A 15,834-nucleotide genomic window follows, 5' to 3' on the forward strand; every position below is an offset into this window, starting at 1 on the left:
GGCAGCCCAGCAGGCCCCACCCCGACGCTCCTCCAGTCCTCACTACCACCGTGCACAGTCGTCAGCAGCCCACCTCAAGAGAGAAGGAGTAAAGGCACTCCCAAGAGGACGCCCCCGCCCGCGGTGGGCACATCTGGGCCCAGGGAGCACAGAGAGTCTTGCGGGAGTGCAGTGAGCGCTGCACGCAGCAGAGAACAACATGATCAAATCCCTGCCCTGGCCGGTCTCAAGAGCTTCTTCCGGGTCTCCCACGTGGGTGCAGGGGCCCAAGCACTTGCGCCATCTTCTGCAGCTTGTTGGCACTGCAGGCGGCGGCAATTACTGCCTGATACAGTAAACACGGCCAAGAAGAGATAAACAAGTGTAAATTGTATCAGGCAGTAAAGGCAATGAAGAAAAACACAGCAGGTTAGAACAGATTGGAGGGGCTGGCGTTGGCCACCTGCAATGCTGGCATCCCGTGTGGCCCCTGGTTCGAGTCCTGGCTGCCCCATTTCCTATCCAGCTCCCTGCTAATGTGCCTGGGGAAAGTGGACCGGCTCAGCTCTAGCCATTGTGGCCATCTGGGGAATGAACCAGAAGATGGAAGGTCTCTGTGTGTGTGTGTCTTTCTGTAATTCTGCCTTTCAAGTAAATAAATAAATAATAAAAGAAGAACAGAATAGAAGGTGGAGACTGGGGTGCAATGGCCAGGGGAGGTCTCTCTCGGAAGGTCACCCTTGAGCAGAGACCTAAAAGAAGTGTGTGCTGAAGGAAGACTGTTCCACAAGGTGCAGCATCACACACAAAGGCCCTGGGGCCAGCCCAGGCAAGAAGCCCTGTGTGGTCCGGGTGCAGCGACCTGCATGAAGCAGCAGGGAGGATGTCGGCTTTCCGCCCAAGTAAGACCGGCAACCTCTGCATGGCTGGGTAGAAGAGACACACGCTGTCTCCATAGGTAGGGAGGCATGGAAGCGGGGGAAGCCGATGCAACAACCCAGGAAAGTTGAGCTGGTGGCTTGTACCAGGGTGACAAGTGACACAGGTGACAAGTGGCTGGATTTCAGGGCTGGTGCTATGTCATGGCAAGTGAAAGCACTCTGTGCAATGCTGGCGTCCCATATGGGCACCAGTTTGTGTCCCGGTTGCTCCACCTGTGACCCAGCTCCCTGCCAATGGCCTGGGACATCAGAGAAAGATGACCCAGGTGCATGGAGCTCTGCCACCCGCGTGTTAGACCCTGAAGAAGCTCCTGGATCCTGGCTTTGGCCCGGCAGAGTCCCAGCCAACGTGGCCATCTGGGTAGTGAACCAATGGGCGCAAGATCTCTCTTTCTCTCTATAAAGATTTATTTGAGAGAGAGAGAGAGAGAGAGAGAGAGAGAGAGAGGAAGACTGACCAACCAAGCTTCCATCCACTGGTTCACTCCCCACATGGCCACAACAGCCACATCTGGTCCAGGCTGAGGCCAGGAGCCAGAAACTCTATCCGGGGCTCCCACATGAGTGGCAGGGGCCCACGTACTCGGGTCATTTCTGCTGCCTTCCCAGGTGCATGAGCCAGGTCGGAAGTGGAGCAGCTGGAAAGAGAACCAGCAACCTGATATAGGATGCTGGTGTCGTGCCGGATGCTGGTGTCGTGCCGGCCCCGGGCATGTTTCTGAGGGAGAGCAGAAAGGGTCAGCTGACGCAGGGAGCGCGGACCAGTGAAGGGCGAGCAGGGGAGGCGAGGCAAGGGCCAGGACGCGGGGAGGACGGAGCTGGCCCCCGGCTGAGACGGGGCCCTGCAGAGGAAGAGGTGCAGGGAGGCGTGGGAGACATGAGCTTGTGAGACGCCTGCAGACGACCGAGCGCCGATGTCAAGCAGGCAGCTGGATGTGCAGCTCTCAAGCTGAGGGACGACATCCGGACCAGAGGAACAATCTGGGAACTGTCAGTGCGCGCTCAGTACTCACAGCAAGGAGATTTGACGGGACCACCCAAGGAGGGCGTGTGGAGAGAACGGACAGTGGAGAGGGCCGAGGACTGGACGCGAGTGTTCCAGCGCTGAGGGAGGGGAAGAGGAATCAACCAAGAAATCAGAGGGGGAGCAGGCGGTAAGGGTAAGGGTGGAGTCAACCATCAACCACCCCAGAGGGGAAACTGAGCCCAATAGCACATGGGCAGGGCTCAGAGATGGCCTGGGTTGCCTGATAGTGCAGACAGCACAGCACAGACATACAACCCTCCTGGCTCTGGGCCACCCTGCACCTGTGCCCCACCTACCACCGAATCTCCCAGGGCATCAAGAAGACGAGTCAGAGAGCATGGGTCAGAGAGAGCCTCCGGTGCATTCTGGACACTTTCCATGTTACATATCACAGTTTTCTAGAATAAACCACTGCACTCTCACTAGGAACAGCAGGTAGTGTTTAATAAGTACTTGTCCCAGGAAACATGCTATTTATATGAGTTATTTCATTTCACACTAACAACCCTATGAGACACAGACTACTGTCAACTGTTTTTCTAGACCAAGTGCAGGCCCAGACAGGCCAAGTAACTTGCCCAAGGTCACCGAGGTAATAGGTGAGCCCCAGTGCACACACAACTCCCACCCACCAACCCTATGGTACCTCCTTTGGCACACGAGAAAAATCAAAACTCACCAGTTCTTTCTCCAGTGGCCAGCAGAGGATGTGAACCATCAGCATCTGCCCAATCACCACTCAGGTGATAAGAAGCACCTGGGAGCTACACCTGATGGGTCAGGAACTCTGAGGAGCAGGTGCACCTGCTTCAGGGCCAGCATTCAGCACTGTGGCAAGGTCATTCTTTCTCAACAGAAGGAAGGAGGGGAGGCAAGCGTATGAAAGATGGGTTCCAGGGGGCTGGCACTGTGGCATAGCGCGTAAAGCCACCACCTGCAGTGCTGGCATCCCATACAGGCACCAGTTCAAGTCCTGGCTGCTCCACTTCCGATCCAGTTCTCTGCTGTGGCCTGGGAAAGCGGTAGGAGATGGCCCAAGTGCTTGGGCCTCTGCAACTGCGTGGGAGACTCAGAGGAACCTCCTGGTTCCTGGCTTCAGATCGGTCCAGTTCTAGCTGCTGCGGCCATTTGAGGAGCAAACCAGCAGACAAAAGACCTCTGCCCCTGCCTCTCTGTAACTCTGCCTTTCAAATAAATAAATAAATCTTAGGGGAAAAAAAAAAAGAAAGAAAGAAAGAGACAGGTTCCACCGCAGCTCTGCTGGTGTCATCCTTTGGTCCTGCTTCACCTTCTCTCTCCCTGTCACTCCTCCAAACAAAGGATGAGCCTCTCCTGGCCCCCGGAAGAGACCAGGGAAATCTCTGGAAGGAGCTAGAGAAGAGTCTCAACCACAGGTCTTCACAAAGCAGCAGGAAACACACTGGGGTTCCAAGAACCCACTGGTGATTCTGAGTGTGCAAGGTGTCTCTGTCCAGTGTCCCTTAAATGCCACATCAGCCCTCAAATGGCCACCTGTGTCCACTCATCTCAGATCCAGGTAAGCTGGGAACAGCCCTAGTGCAAGCTGGGAGGTGACCGTGACACCCCGGGCTGGACAGGTCAAGGTCATGACATCCACAGAGGTCGAAGGGGACAACTACAAAGGCTTTGTCCATCGGTGTCATCACCACCCTCTTCCTGCCCACCCAGGCAACTCCAACTAGAGCTCGGCAGCTGTGGAGAATCCCTCGCCCACCATTCTATGCGGGCGGAACTCACCGAGACCCCTACCGCAGGAGCGTGAGACAAATGACCGTACAGGGGAAGGGGGCCGGGGTCAGGAGCTGCCCGGACCTGGGCCCTCGCCGGTGTGGCCAACACACACACACAGTCTGAGCCTCGGTTCCCTCCAGCGTCCCCGAGGGCTCCCCAGGCTGTGGGGCCGAGAGAAGGAGGTACCGTGTGCCGAGGTGCCGTCTGACCACCAATGCCATGTTCCCAGCCCGCTCCGACTCCCCTGCGAGTCCGTCCCCGTCTCCCCTTTACGCTCAGCCCCTTCCTCCTCCTCTTCCTCCTTTCTGCCACTTCCACTCAAGACCCAAACAACCAGCGCACGCAGAACTGGGTAATGGAGGAGGAGAGAGGGCTTCACCTCCAGCCCTCTCCACGGCGCTGTCCACGCTGTGCGCCAGACCCCACCAGGCGTCACAGCCTTGGGACTTGGGCAAGCCGGGGCTTGGGGCATGGGAATAAGCCAGCAGTAAAACCCCAAGGCAAAGGTCCCACCTGGGGCTCAGCCTTGCCTTCAGCGGGAGCACGTGGCCAGGTGGTGGACAGGAAGGCTCGGGAAAGGGAGAGGGCACGGGAGGAAAGAGGACACACAGGCTGCTCCTGCCAGAGCCCCCAAGCCACAGGTCGCGGGGTGCGGAGGTGGGGAGGATGGGGCGAGGGGGCTGAGGTTCCAGCCGGCCGGGGGGCAGGAGGGTGTGGGAAGGGGACAGACAGGGAAGTGAAGAGGAAGGCCAGGATGGCCGGGACCCACCAGGTGTGAGTGCTGGGGAACCCCCGGGATGACGGGCTGCGGGAGCTCGAGAACTGGAGCTGAAACGAGCGAGGCAGTCCCAGGCTCCCCCAGGCCTCTGGGAGTCCTCCACCAAGTGTGGGCCACGCAATGGAGGGGCCCAGAGGCACAGAGTGGGTCCGTGCAGTCCTCGGGTAAGAAATAAAACAGAGGGGGGGGCACACCCAGGGCCTCCAAAGGGAGGACCCCGAGGGGATGCTGGGAAATACCATCTGCCTGTGGACAGGGAGGAGGAAGAACCTCTTCTGGAGGTGACAGAGACCATGGGGGGGGGGGGTCAAGGGGAAGCGAGAGAGCAATGCACCCTAGAAGGCTACGGGGTGCGGGCGGTACAAGGCCAGGGAGGACTCAGGAGGCAGAGAGACTTGACTGGGTTGGCAAGAGGAGCCAATTAGACTGGAAAAGGGAAGAGGTGCATCTTAGAAGAACCGCCAGGCCTGCTTCAAGCACTGTGCTAAAGGCACAGGAGCTCATACCTGCCCTCACTAGGGGACGATGTGGGATGGATTAGTGATGTCTGCCATGGGCAAGGCAAGGGAGGCAGGCGACATGGCCGGATGTAGCAGTTACCACAGCCAGGTTCTGGCGGAGGGTATCTGGCAATCATTTAGGGAGTGAACCAGCAGATAGAAGACCTTTCTCTCTGTCTCTCCCCCCCTCTCTGTCTGTAACTCTGCCTCTCAAATAAATAAATCTTTGAGAGAAAGAGAGAGATAGAGATGGGGGGTGGGGGAGACTGGGATTGAAAGTCCTGGGAGAAGAATTTAAAAAAAAAAAAAAGAATGTTTCTATCAATTCTTTCAGGGAGGCCCTGAGAAAGAGAGAATAAGAATCTGGCTGGGAGGGGCTCTGGAGATCGGGCCCAAAGCACAGGACCTTCCTCCCAACCCCAGAGGAGCCCTCGCGGCTCCTGACACAGCACGGGCACAGTGACACCATCGGGAGGGGGAGCCCTGTCCACACAGCGCTGGGTAAGTGCTTTGCAATGGTGGCCTGCCACAGGTAGCTGCAGAGTCCATTCCCAAACCGCGGGGATCTCAGAAGATGGTTTGCTCAGCAGACAGGTGCACGAGCTCACCTGTGAAGACCACGCAGGGGTGAGGGGCTGCTGCAGGAGACCTTGGGTTTCAGACTATGCAGCACCCATGTGGCTTGGGGACTCTGTACCCCAGACATCCTGAGGGGGCCCTGACTGGGTCAGGGGCCCGTGCTAGCCCCTCTGATGAGGAAGCAAAGGGATGAAGGACGTGCCCACAGGGAAGGCAAGAGTGCTTGCTGCGCAGGTAACGCAACTGCACCCCAGCCAGTGCCCAGACACCCTCCGCCAGCTCCAGGAGCCACCAGTCACTCAACACAGCTCCCGGCCCCGGGCTCCCAAAGCTGCCATTGGTCAGAATCACTCAAGCCTTTTTTTTAAAATGCCACATTTCAGGACCTGGCCCCGCTCCCAAAATCAGCACCTCCAGCAACTAGGATTTCTATGTATTCTCATTATATGGGAGGCAGAGAGGAGAGAGAGAGAGAGACGGAGACAGAGACCTCCACCTGCTGGTTCACTCGTCAAATGCCTGCAATGGCCAGGGCCGGGCCAGGGTGAAGTTGGGAGCCAGGAACTCCATCCAGGTCTGCCTTGTGGGAGGCAGAGACCCAAGGACTTGGCCCATCATTACCTGCTGCCTCCCTGGGTGCCCATCATCAGGGAGCTGTAACCAGGAGCAGAGCCGGAACTCAAATCCAGGCACGTGGCTGGGGGACGCAGGCCTCCCAGCTGGCACTTGTACCATGGGCCGAACGCCCTCCCCAGGACTTGTCAGGAGCTGCTCAGTGACTGTGATGCACGGGCAGCTCGGGAATGGCGCCAGGGCCTCTGCACAGGCACCTCAACCTTCCTGCCTGCCCTCAGCGTGTACTGCAGTACTCCTTTGGCTAATGCTCACCCAGAAACACCCGGTCCCCCAGGTGTCACTCTAGGACCCTGGAAAATCAGTAGAGTTACTGTTGCAGGCTCAACTGTATTCCCCCAAACTCACATATTGAAGCCCCAGCCCCCAGCACCTCAGAACACGACCGCCCTTGGAGACAGGGTCTTGGGAGAGGTGGCCATGCTAGGATGAGCCCAGGTGACTGGCGCCTGTGTGCGACCAGGACATGAGCACACACACGTCCAGGGATTCAGAGCACACTGTGTGCAACCTGCCCACACCTTGACCTTGGCTTGCAGCCTGCAGACCTGGAGACAAGAAACAGGTGAGCTGGTTAAGCCTCCTGGTCCATGGTACTGTGTGAAGGCAGCCCTGGCAAGAGCACGTGGCTGGGCAGTTCCCCCAGTGATGGGCCATGCAGGCATCAACCACAGACGGGGGCATCACCGAACTCGGGGCCCAGTGTGCAACGGGGAGGGAGGTGCTGCTGTTTGCTCCATTTTATGGACAAGGACCCTGAGGCTCTCCAAGGTCAGGGAAGCAGCCCTGAGGCACCCAGCCTCAAGCCCTGAGTTTTTAACAACTGCTGGACCTGGAAGTCCCACCCTCCCCCACCCCTGTCCCCACCCCTCACCTGCCTGGGTGAGCACCAGACCTTGTGACTTTTTTCCCAGCCTTAGGCACCAGCACACACTTAAAGTGAACCTGGCCTTTCTACCATGCATAGTTCTAGAATCTTTCTTTTTCCATAAGCATCATATTGCTTTGGTTAATTGGGGGGAAAATTATTAAGGAAAAGAAAACCTAACAGTTAAAGAGATTCTGTTGAAATCTTCAGCCTGTGTGCAAAGAAGGAAGTAATCCAAAAGAATGAATTTGGAAAGACTACCGAGAATAAAGGAGACACACGTGCTGCGGGCAGACATCACCTTAGCAGAGAGATAAGGGATAGAAGCCGCCGAGGGGGAGGAGGGGGAGGAGGAGGAGGAGGAGGAGGGGGAGGGGAGGGGGAGGGGGAGGGGGAGGGGGAGGGGGAGGGGGAGGGGCTGCAGTGGCCAGTCATTTCCATCTGGAAAATCCAGCTCTCTCATGGCAGACGGGGCTCAGACACCCAGCGGCCACCAGCACGCAGCCCAACAAAGTGCCAATTTTCTTGTGTCCTGGGGCTTGCTGGGCCCCCAGCTTCTCAGCTTAGATGGAAACAGGGAGGATGGTGTGCAAACACGCGCTGTCCTAGGGGCACACTTTGAGTCCACACGTGTTCTTTCATTTTCCCAGCACTTCTGCCCACAGTGACTGCATCAAAGGTGGGAAGGGCTGGGGGGAGCGCGGCAGAGCAGGGCTGGTGCAGACTGCAAGCTGAGCCCCTCAGCCAGCCCCACAGAAACGGCCTGGGCCGGCCAGGGTCCCCCCCCCCCCGCCTCCTCCAAAGACCGTACCCCACCTGCGACAGAGGACAGCAGAACTCTGGGCAGATGGTTCAACGGGGACAGACTGCAAGGGCCATGGACACTAGCAGGGCACAGCTTCAGGACACAGTTCTAGGGAATGACACCAACCCCGCTGGAACCATTTCACAGGGTAGGCCCTTCCTAGCTCTGCCATCAGTCACCGACGCCTCCTAAAACAGTCTCCAGAGCAGACAAGAACATGCCCACATCCACTCTGGGCCCATGACCACCTGGCGGAGTCCCGAGGTATGGAGAATCCATTCTTACGCACAGGAGGGGGAACCTCCAAAGGCTCGCGAGAACGTGGAATTAGGAGATACTCAGATGGGGTCGGTGCCAAGGCACAGTAGGTTAGTCCTCCGCCTGCAGTGCTGGCATCCCATATGGGCACCGGATCTAGTCCCGGCTGCTCTTCTTCCGATCCAGCTCTCTGCTATGGCCTGGGAAAGCAGTGGAAGATGGCCCAAGTGCTTGGGCCCCTGCACCCTCAAGGGAGACCCAGAAGAAGCTCCTGGCTCCTGGCTTTGGATCGGCGCAGCTCCAGCCTTTGCAGCCAACTGGGGAATGAACCATCGGATGGAAGACCTCTCTCTCTCTCTCTCTCTCTGCCTCTCCTCTCTGTGTAACTCTGACTTTCAAATAAATAAATAAATCTTAAAAAAAAAAAAAAGAAAAGAAATCTCCAAAAGTCTTGGTCTTCCTCTGCGTTTGCAAGTTGTGCAGAAAAGGTAAACACCTGGCTGGAAAGGGGTCCCAGAGGCGCAAGGCGCAAGTGCCCTGGAAACTGCTAGACAGGGCAGGCATCTGGCTGGGCACTCAAGACGCCACCTGGTGCCTGCATCCCAAACTGGAGGCCTGGGGCCGAGTGCCAACTCCACTCCCGATTCCGGCTTCCTGCTGACACACACCCTGGGAGGCAGCCGGTGACGGCTCAGGTTCTTGGGTTCCTGCCACCCACAAGGGAGACCTGGATCGAGTTCCAGAATCCCAGCTTTGGCCCCGCCCAGCCCTGGCTGCTGTAGGTGTTAGGGAGGCGAACCAGCGGATGAGAGACCCTCTATCTATGTCTCTCTTTCAAACAAATTTTAATTTTTTTAACTGAAACTAAAAACACTGGGAAACAGTCTAGAGTTGCAGCCTGAAAAGGAGGACAGTTCCTGCAGCTCTGCGTCCCCCACCAATGAGAAAAACGAGTCTGCCCTGGGCCTCCCGGCTCCAGGCTGGCTGCCCAGGGCCTGGCCACCTCGCCCTTGCTGACGGCACGCTCCGTCCACGGGCTCACCACAAAGGCCACTTGTTTCCCATGAGTGCCCATGACAGTGGCTCAACCAGTTGGCCCAGTCGGAGGCCGAGGTCCCGCTGGAAGGGTGGTGACGAGGCAGACAGTTCGAGAGGCGGTTTCGGGTTACCAAGCTCCCGGAGGTCCCCTGCCTGGTAACCGCCCTCCTGGAGCTGTCAGGAAACAAATGGGGACACGGCTGATTTGAGGAGGAGGGGCACTAGGCCCCTGTGGGTGGGGGCTAGAGAGGACTGTCCTAAATGTGCACAAGATCCAGCAGGCCACAGCACCTGCCGCAGGTGGCTCCATCCACCCCTGCAGTGCTGCATTCGGCACAAAGCCACGACACGACACCTATGCAGGCCGAGAAAATGTGAGAGAACACCATCTCCTCACGCCCGAAGGGTGCTAATAAGGAAAAGAGGAAGCCTCCAAGCAGACAGGGGCCAAATTCGAGGGGTAACACCTGGCAGGTCTACCAGACACCGGCAAGCAGCTCCCCACTGGGGGTGCTCCTGCCAGCACTGGTGGCCCACACAGGACAGCTGGTGGAACTCCTGACTGGGAGACTCCAGCAGCCACAAGGTCCACTGTCCTCCCACCACGCCCTGCCTCTCACACTCACCTCCTTCCACTGCCAACACCTCTCGCGGCTCAGCCATCTCAGCCACCTCCCAGTTCACCTGGGCTCTCAAGGGTCCCAGCTCTGCCACCTTCCTCCATGGCAAGGGACAGGGTACCGCTGTGTCCCTCTGCTTCCTCATCTTAACATCTTACGACGCAGAGCATCATAACCACAGTTCACATGGAAGGGTCACGGGGAGCTCCGGCACGGCCACTTCAAGCCCCTGTGAATGCCACCTGCACAGAGCGTGTCCCCTGTGTGTCCCCAGACCTACCTCCTGGCTGCCTTGCAGCTGCCGGTCTAGGGTCTCCACGGCAGGACTCAGTGCAGTCCCCCCAAGGCCTCTGGCCCGGCCATCGTAGCACATGCTGATGCCCGGGTGCTTTCAGCACGCTCACCACCCCTGCCGGCATCCTGGCTATCCCTCCAGGCTCTGGAGCTTCCCAGATCCCGCCTGGAAACAACCTGCTGTCATCACCCCACTGGGAGATGTGGGCCTTTCCGCAGCTTCAGCCGATGTCTACCAGGCCTGGCTTCTCCTGACGCTGGAGACCAGGGCAGCTGCACGGGCATGTGACTGCTGCAGTCCCAGGAAGCCCCACAGGTGGCTTCACGCTCTGCTGTCATCGTCTAGAAATCTTCAATAATTTATGAGCAAGGAGCCCTGTGTTTTCTCTCTGTGCCGGGTGCTCCTGCTAAAGCAATCCAGGGACAAGTCTCTGGCTTATCTCTGCATCCCACAGCAGGCAGCAGCGCGTGACACACACAGTGGGGACGCAGCAAAGGAGGTGACACGCAGTAGGGAGCAGCTGCCACCCAGGCAAGCCATTCACAGGTTGGCAAGCTCACCTGTCTGCCTGTCTCTCGCTGTCTCACACGCAATGGAAACAGTTCAGCTCACATCATTTCCAAGAGCTCCGGTCCCCTAGCCCGTGCCACACGTCACTCCCGCAGGGCAGCGCGGTAAAGATCCAAGGACCTACGCAGATGGCGTCAGCACACACGCTCCAGGAGCTCCTCCCCGAGCAGCTGGCTGTGAGCTGATGTGCTGCAAATCTCGCTCCTCTCTGTGTGGCTCCAGGACACAGCAACACCAATCTACTTGCTGGCTGCATAGCCCTGACCAAGGCTCCTAGCAGGAGGCCCAGGGACGAGGAGCTGCAGGGAGATCCCTGCCCCTCCTGCAGGCTGGGACCTGTCTCTTCCTGTGGGTGGGCTCTGTGACGTGAGCCCACGGTGACCACCCGGCCCTGTCCTCCCAGTCCACACTCCGAGGGACAGACACCCCCACGAGCGGGATGAGGCCTTAGGAAGCCAGGGATACGGCAGCAGATGGAGTCACACCGAATCCTGGCTCCGATCACAGCAGCACATCTGACACGTGCCCTCAATCCCTCTCTACCCCGTGACCCATAAGTGGCCTGCTGGCACCAGCACACGGCCACAAGCCAAGCCAACTTGTGAGAAAAACACTCCGGCCATGCAAAACAAGTGTCACTGGCCCATCAGAGAACAAGGAAGTACCTGGGAAAAGATAAACACAGAGGACACAGGTCTGTCTGGCTCAGGAGCACTTTCTACACACAGGCCCTCAGACGCCACCGGTCACCACGGACAGCCAGGAGATGTAACAGATGGCAGGGACCCTAAAGATCAGGTCATTCACTGCGCCCCTCGGACAGACGGGCAGACTGAGGCTCCAGCCGGGTCAGGCGCTGGCTGTGCTCTGGGAGCCCCAACCCCACCCCGCGTGCACGCCCTGGACACTGCACCGATGCACTGTGTTGCCACTGTTCGTGCGCCACCACCCACAGCACACTGTGCGTTCCAGAGACCAGATCTCTGCAGCCCCAGAAGCTCCCACAGGGCCAGGGAGCCAGGAGGGACTCAGTGGTGGGCGGGCCCTGGACACAGCAGTTCAGAGGCCACCTGGGACACTCAAACGCAGGCTCTGCTCCCAGTGCCAGCCTCCTGCGAATGCAGACCCTGGAAGGCTCAGGGGTTGGGCCCCTGCCACCAGCTCCTGGCTTCAGCCTGGCCCAGCCCCTGCTGCTGAGGGCATCTGGGGAGTGAACCCACCAATGGGAGATCCTTCTCCATCTCTCTCTCTCTGCCTCTCGAATTTTAAAATATTCAAAACCAAAACAGTATGTGTACAAATATAAACAATTTGTCATTTTTTAAATTAATTTCAAAATGAAAAAATAAAGGGAGTCGGCACTGTGGCACAATATGTTAGGCTGCTGCCTGCAACACTGGCATCCCAGGTGGGTGCCGGTTCACGTCCCAGCTGCTCCACTTCTGATCCAGATCCCTGCTAAAGCGCCTGGGAAAGCAGTGAAGGGTGGCCGGGTACTTGGGCCCCTGCCATCCACGCAGGAGACCCAGATGGAGTTTTGGGCTCCTGGCTTTGGCCCAGCCCAGTCCAGCAGTTGAGGCCATCTGGGAAGTGACCCAGTGGAGAGAAGATCTCTCTCTCCCTCTCTCTGTAACTCTGCCTCTCAAATAAATAGATAAATCTTAAGGGAGGGAGGAAGGGGAGAGGGAGAGGCAGCCACACACCCAAGGGCAAACAAAGCTGGCTGTGGAGCCCTGGCTTCCTCCTTTGCGCTCAGACTGAACACCGTGGGTGCTGGATTAAGTCCGGAAGGAACAAAGCTCTCGGTGCGGCAGGGCAGCGTGCTGTGCGGAGGTGGCATGCTGCTGGCTGTGACCACTTGGCCGCCTTCCCCCGAACCTGCTCCCTCCGTTCTCTGCAGCACAGACCTCACTGTGCTGCTCAGCTCAGCTCACAGACCTCCACCTGCCAGCATAGGGCGAGAAGGGGAGAGTGAGGGGGCGCTCTGTCTGCAGCCCCCAGCCAGACCCTCTTCCCCTGGCAGGTGGTGCTGTGCTCTGAGGGTGTCCAGAGCTAAGGAGGCCAGTGACCCCACACTACCAGGAGAGGGGAGGAGAAGCTTCGCTTCGGAAGGAGAGGCTCCTGGCCTTTCTCTGTTTTATGTCAAACGACCTGGAGCCCTGTGGGCAATGGGACATTTGAGCCCTGGGTACTTAAAGGAATTTAGCAAGACTGTTCAAAATGTCCAGCCTTGGAGGTGTCAGATTTCAGAGACGGAAGGGATTCAGAACACAGAAGCTTTCAACTTGGAGCCGCTGCAAGAGTCTCCGGGCTGTTGTGACCACAGAGCCTGCAGAGAGCAGAGGGGCCCTACACAGCTACCTCACAGGCACAGGCCAGTCACCGACAACCAAACCTATACCCCGTATTTTTAAAACATAAAGATGGCCACCAGGCACAACATGCTGGTCAGGAGTCTAACAGGTGCACAGGGCAGTGTGAGCAGGCCCTGTTTCTGGGTGCTGCAGGAGTTGTGTCCTGGTTCCCCACGCACCCTCTGAGAGCGCGATGCACACTTTGGGACCCAGGGAGAGGTGTCCTCGTGGCCACACCATTTTTCCCAAATGGGTCAGGAAATTTATCAACGTGGCGTCACAGGTAGAGAGAGAGAGGATAAGACAGCTGGCGCGCCGGCTGCTAGCTGCCGGTGAGTCCAGGTGAACACCGGACAAGAGCTTCCTTACGATCAACTCGTCTGCAGCTCTGAACAGTTTCCAAAGCCAACTCGGAGGAAAAAATCCCAGCACTCAAAATCTGTTTAAAACAGAAGTCTGAAGAAAATCAAATAATCTCACTACTGGGATAAATCTTTAAAAATCACTTTTACTATTTCACTATTTCACTGTTGATTTAAAAATAAGGGGCGCTGGAGCCGGTGCTGTGGCACAGCAGGTTAAGCCACCACTCGCAATGCCGGCATCCCAGCTGCTCCACTTCTGACCCAGCTCCCTGCTAATGTGCCTTGAAAAACAGCCAAAGACAGTACATAGTCTCTGGGCTACATGGGAGACCCGAGTGGAGTTCCCGGTCCTGGCTTCTTCATCCTGATCAAGCCCCAGCCGTTGTTGTCACCTGGGGAGTAAACCAGCAGATGGACGATCTCTCTCTCTCTCCCCCCCTCTCTCCCTCCTCTCCCTCTCCCTCTCTCCCTCTCTTCCTCCCTCTCTCTCTCCCTCTTTCTTTCTGTCTTTCCCTCTCTCTCTGCAACTCTACCTTTCAAATAAATACATCATTTAAAAAGGGGTTGGGGGGCCCTGTGGTGTAGCAGGTAAAGCCGCCGCTGGCAGTGCTGACACGCCATGTGGGCGCCAGTTCAAGTCCTGGATGCTCCTTTTCCAATCCAGCTCTCTGCTATGGCCTGGGAAAGCAGCAGAAGATGGCCCAATTGCTTGGGTCCCTGCACTTCGTGGGAGACCCAAAAGAAGCTCCTGGCTCCTGGCTTCGGATCAGCACAGCTCCAGCTGTTGCGACCATTTGGGGAGTGAACCAGCAGATGGAAGACCTCTCTCTCTCTCTTTCTCTTTCTCTCTGCCTCTACTCTATAATTCTGCCTTTCAAATAAATAAATAAATCTTAAAAAAGAGAGAGGGATGAAAAATAATAAAAAATAAAAATAGGTCAGTCTTGTATATGCAGCCATGTGCTAAGTACCCAAAAAGGAAACTATTCCTTCTTTTTTTTAAGATTTATTTATTTATTTATTTGAAAATCAGAGTTACACAGAAAGGAGAGAGAGAGAAAGGTCTTCCATCTGATGGTTGACTCCCCAAATGGCCGCAACAGCCGGAGCTGCGCCGATCCAAAGCCTGGAGCCAGGAGCTTCTTCTGGGTCTCCCACATGGGTGCAGGGGCCCAAGGACTTGGATCATCTTCTACTGCTATCCCAGGCCATAGCAGAGAGCTGGATCGGAAGTGGAGCAGCTGGGTCTCGAACCGGTGCCCATATGAGATGCTAGCACTTCAGGCCAGAGCATTAACCTGCTGAGCCACAGTGCAGGCCCTGGAAAATATTCCTAAAAGAATCTTCTCTCTTAGAAAATTAATGTTTAGGAAAATACATAAAGAGCAACTTTAAAAAAGAGAGAGAGAGAGAGAGAGAGAGAGAGAGAGAGAGAATCTATGGTACCGCTTCCTAATGGCAGGGTCAAACAATGAAGGTATGTGATTCCCAAAGTGAGGGTCTACACCAAGACGGAGACATGGGGAAGAAGTCTGAAAACACGTCACAGCATTTTGGGCTACCCGAGGGTGGCGGGCATTCCCACAGGGCCGCCCTCTCCGTCCCCACTGCCCAAGGCCAGCACAGCCCTGTGGGCCTCCCAGAGACCCACACACGTCCCACGCACAGTCCAGGAACGGGGGCCACCCGGGCCGACTCACGGCCAGCACTGCTGCCAGGAAGCCCTGGCCTCAGACAAACACCTTCCTCCCAGCAGTCATTGCTGGTGACGAATGACACTCGACTCACCCAGCGCCACACTCAGGCCCAGCGAGGGGGCCCTGCTCTCCGCTTCCGCATCTCCACCTCCCACCACACCTCGAGGCTGCGATTCTCTGGGACTTTGCTCTTCACGGAGCAGGCGGGAGAGAAAGGGAAGCGAAGGGAGGTTGGTGACAAGGTGAGGCGCACGGGGCGGGGCTGCCTGCCTGGGCTCCAGGGCGGGCGTGCAGCAGAGGGACAGCACGGGGGAGCAGGAGAGGCAGAGGCAGCCAGGAGCAGGGCCCAGGAGATGGCGCGCTGAGCCGCCCAGGCCTGCTTAGTAAGGCCAGCAGAGGCCTGCTGCTTCCTGCCAAGAGTTATCTTTTAATCCGACCCCCGGAGGACACCACCTGGCACCCGCGCAGGAGCAGCTCCTGAGGGCACGAGTCACGAGGCTGGGCCCCAGATCTGCGCCTTCAAGCCTGAGCTTGCCCATGCTCCAGAGGAAGTGGCCCCTGCCCCTCCAAGGCCTGGCTCCCGACAGGCCTGTGCACGTCTGGGAGGCCCAGCCGGCAGGTGGGGCAGGGGAGGAAGCGGCGGTGCGATGCGGGGCAAGGTCACGGGAAGACCCCAGGAGGAAGGGCTCTGGCTCAAGGCCAGCCCTGGCACGAGTGGGTCCTGGGATCGCCCCCTCCCCAGATGCAGCACAGAGGTGTGCAGCTCCGGGACAGC

The 15,834-nt window shown here is 57.6% G+C and overlaps 1 protein-coding gene across 5 annotated transcripts in view; it reads right to left on the reverse strand.

The window, feature by feature from the left end:
- The window catches only part of DLG5 (discs large MAGUK scaffold protein 5), a 105,776-nt gene that overhangs the window by 66,042 nt on the left and 23,900 nt on the right, over positions 1-15,834 (reverse strand). Inside the window, exon 1 of one of the 5 annotated variants that reach the window (XM_070057899.1) lies at positions 10,059-10,270. The exons of the other annotated variants lie outside the window; for them this stretch is intronic. Within the exon in view, the coding sequence (XP_069914000.1) occupies positions 10,059-10,197 (139 nt within the window). The 5' untranslated portion in view covers positions 10,198-10,270. Of the gene's footprint in view, positions 1-10,058; positions 10,271-15,834 lie in introns of those variants that run through there. 5 annotated transcript variants of the gene reach the window in all.

Source organism: Oryctolagus cuniculus, chromosome 15 (assembly GCF_964237555.1).
Source record: "Oryctolagus cuniculus chromosome 15, mOryCun1.1, whole genome shotgun sequence".
NCBI lineage: Eukaryota > Metazoa > Chordata > Mammalia > Lagomorpha > Leporidae > Oryctolagus > Oryctolagus cuniculus.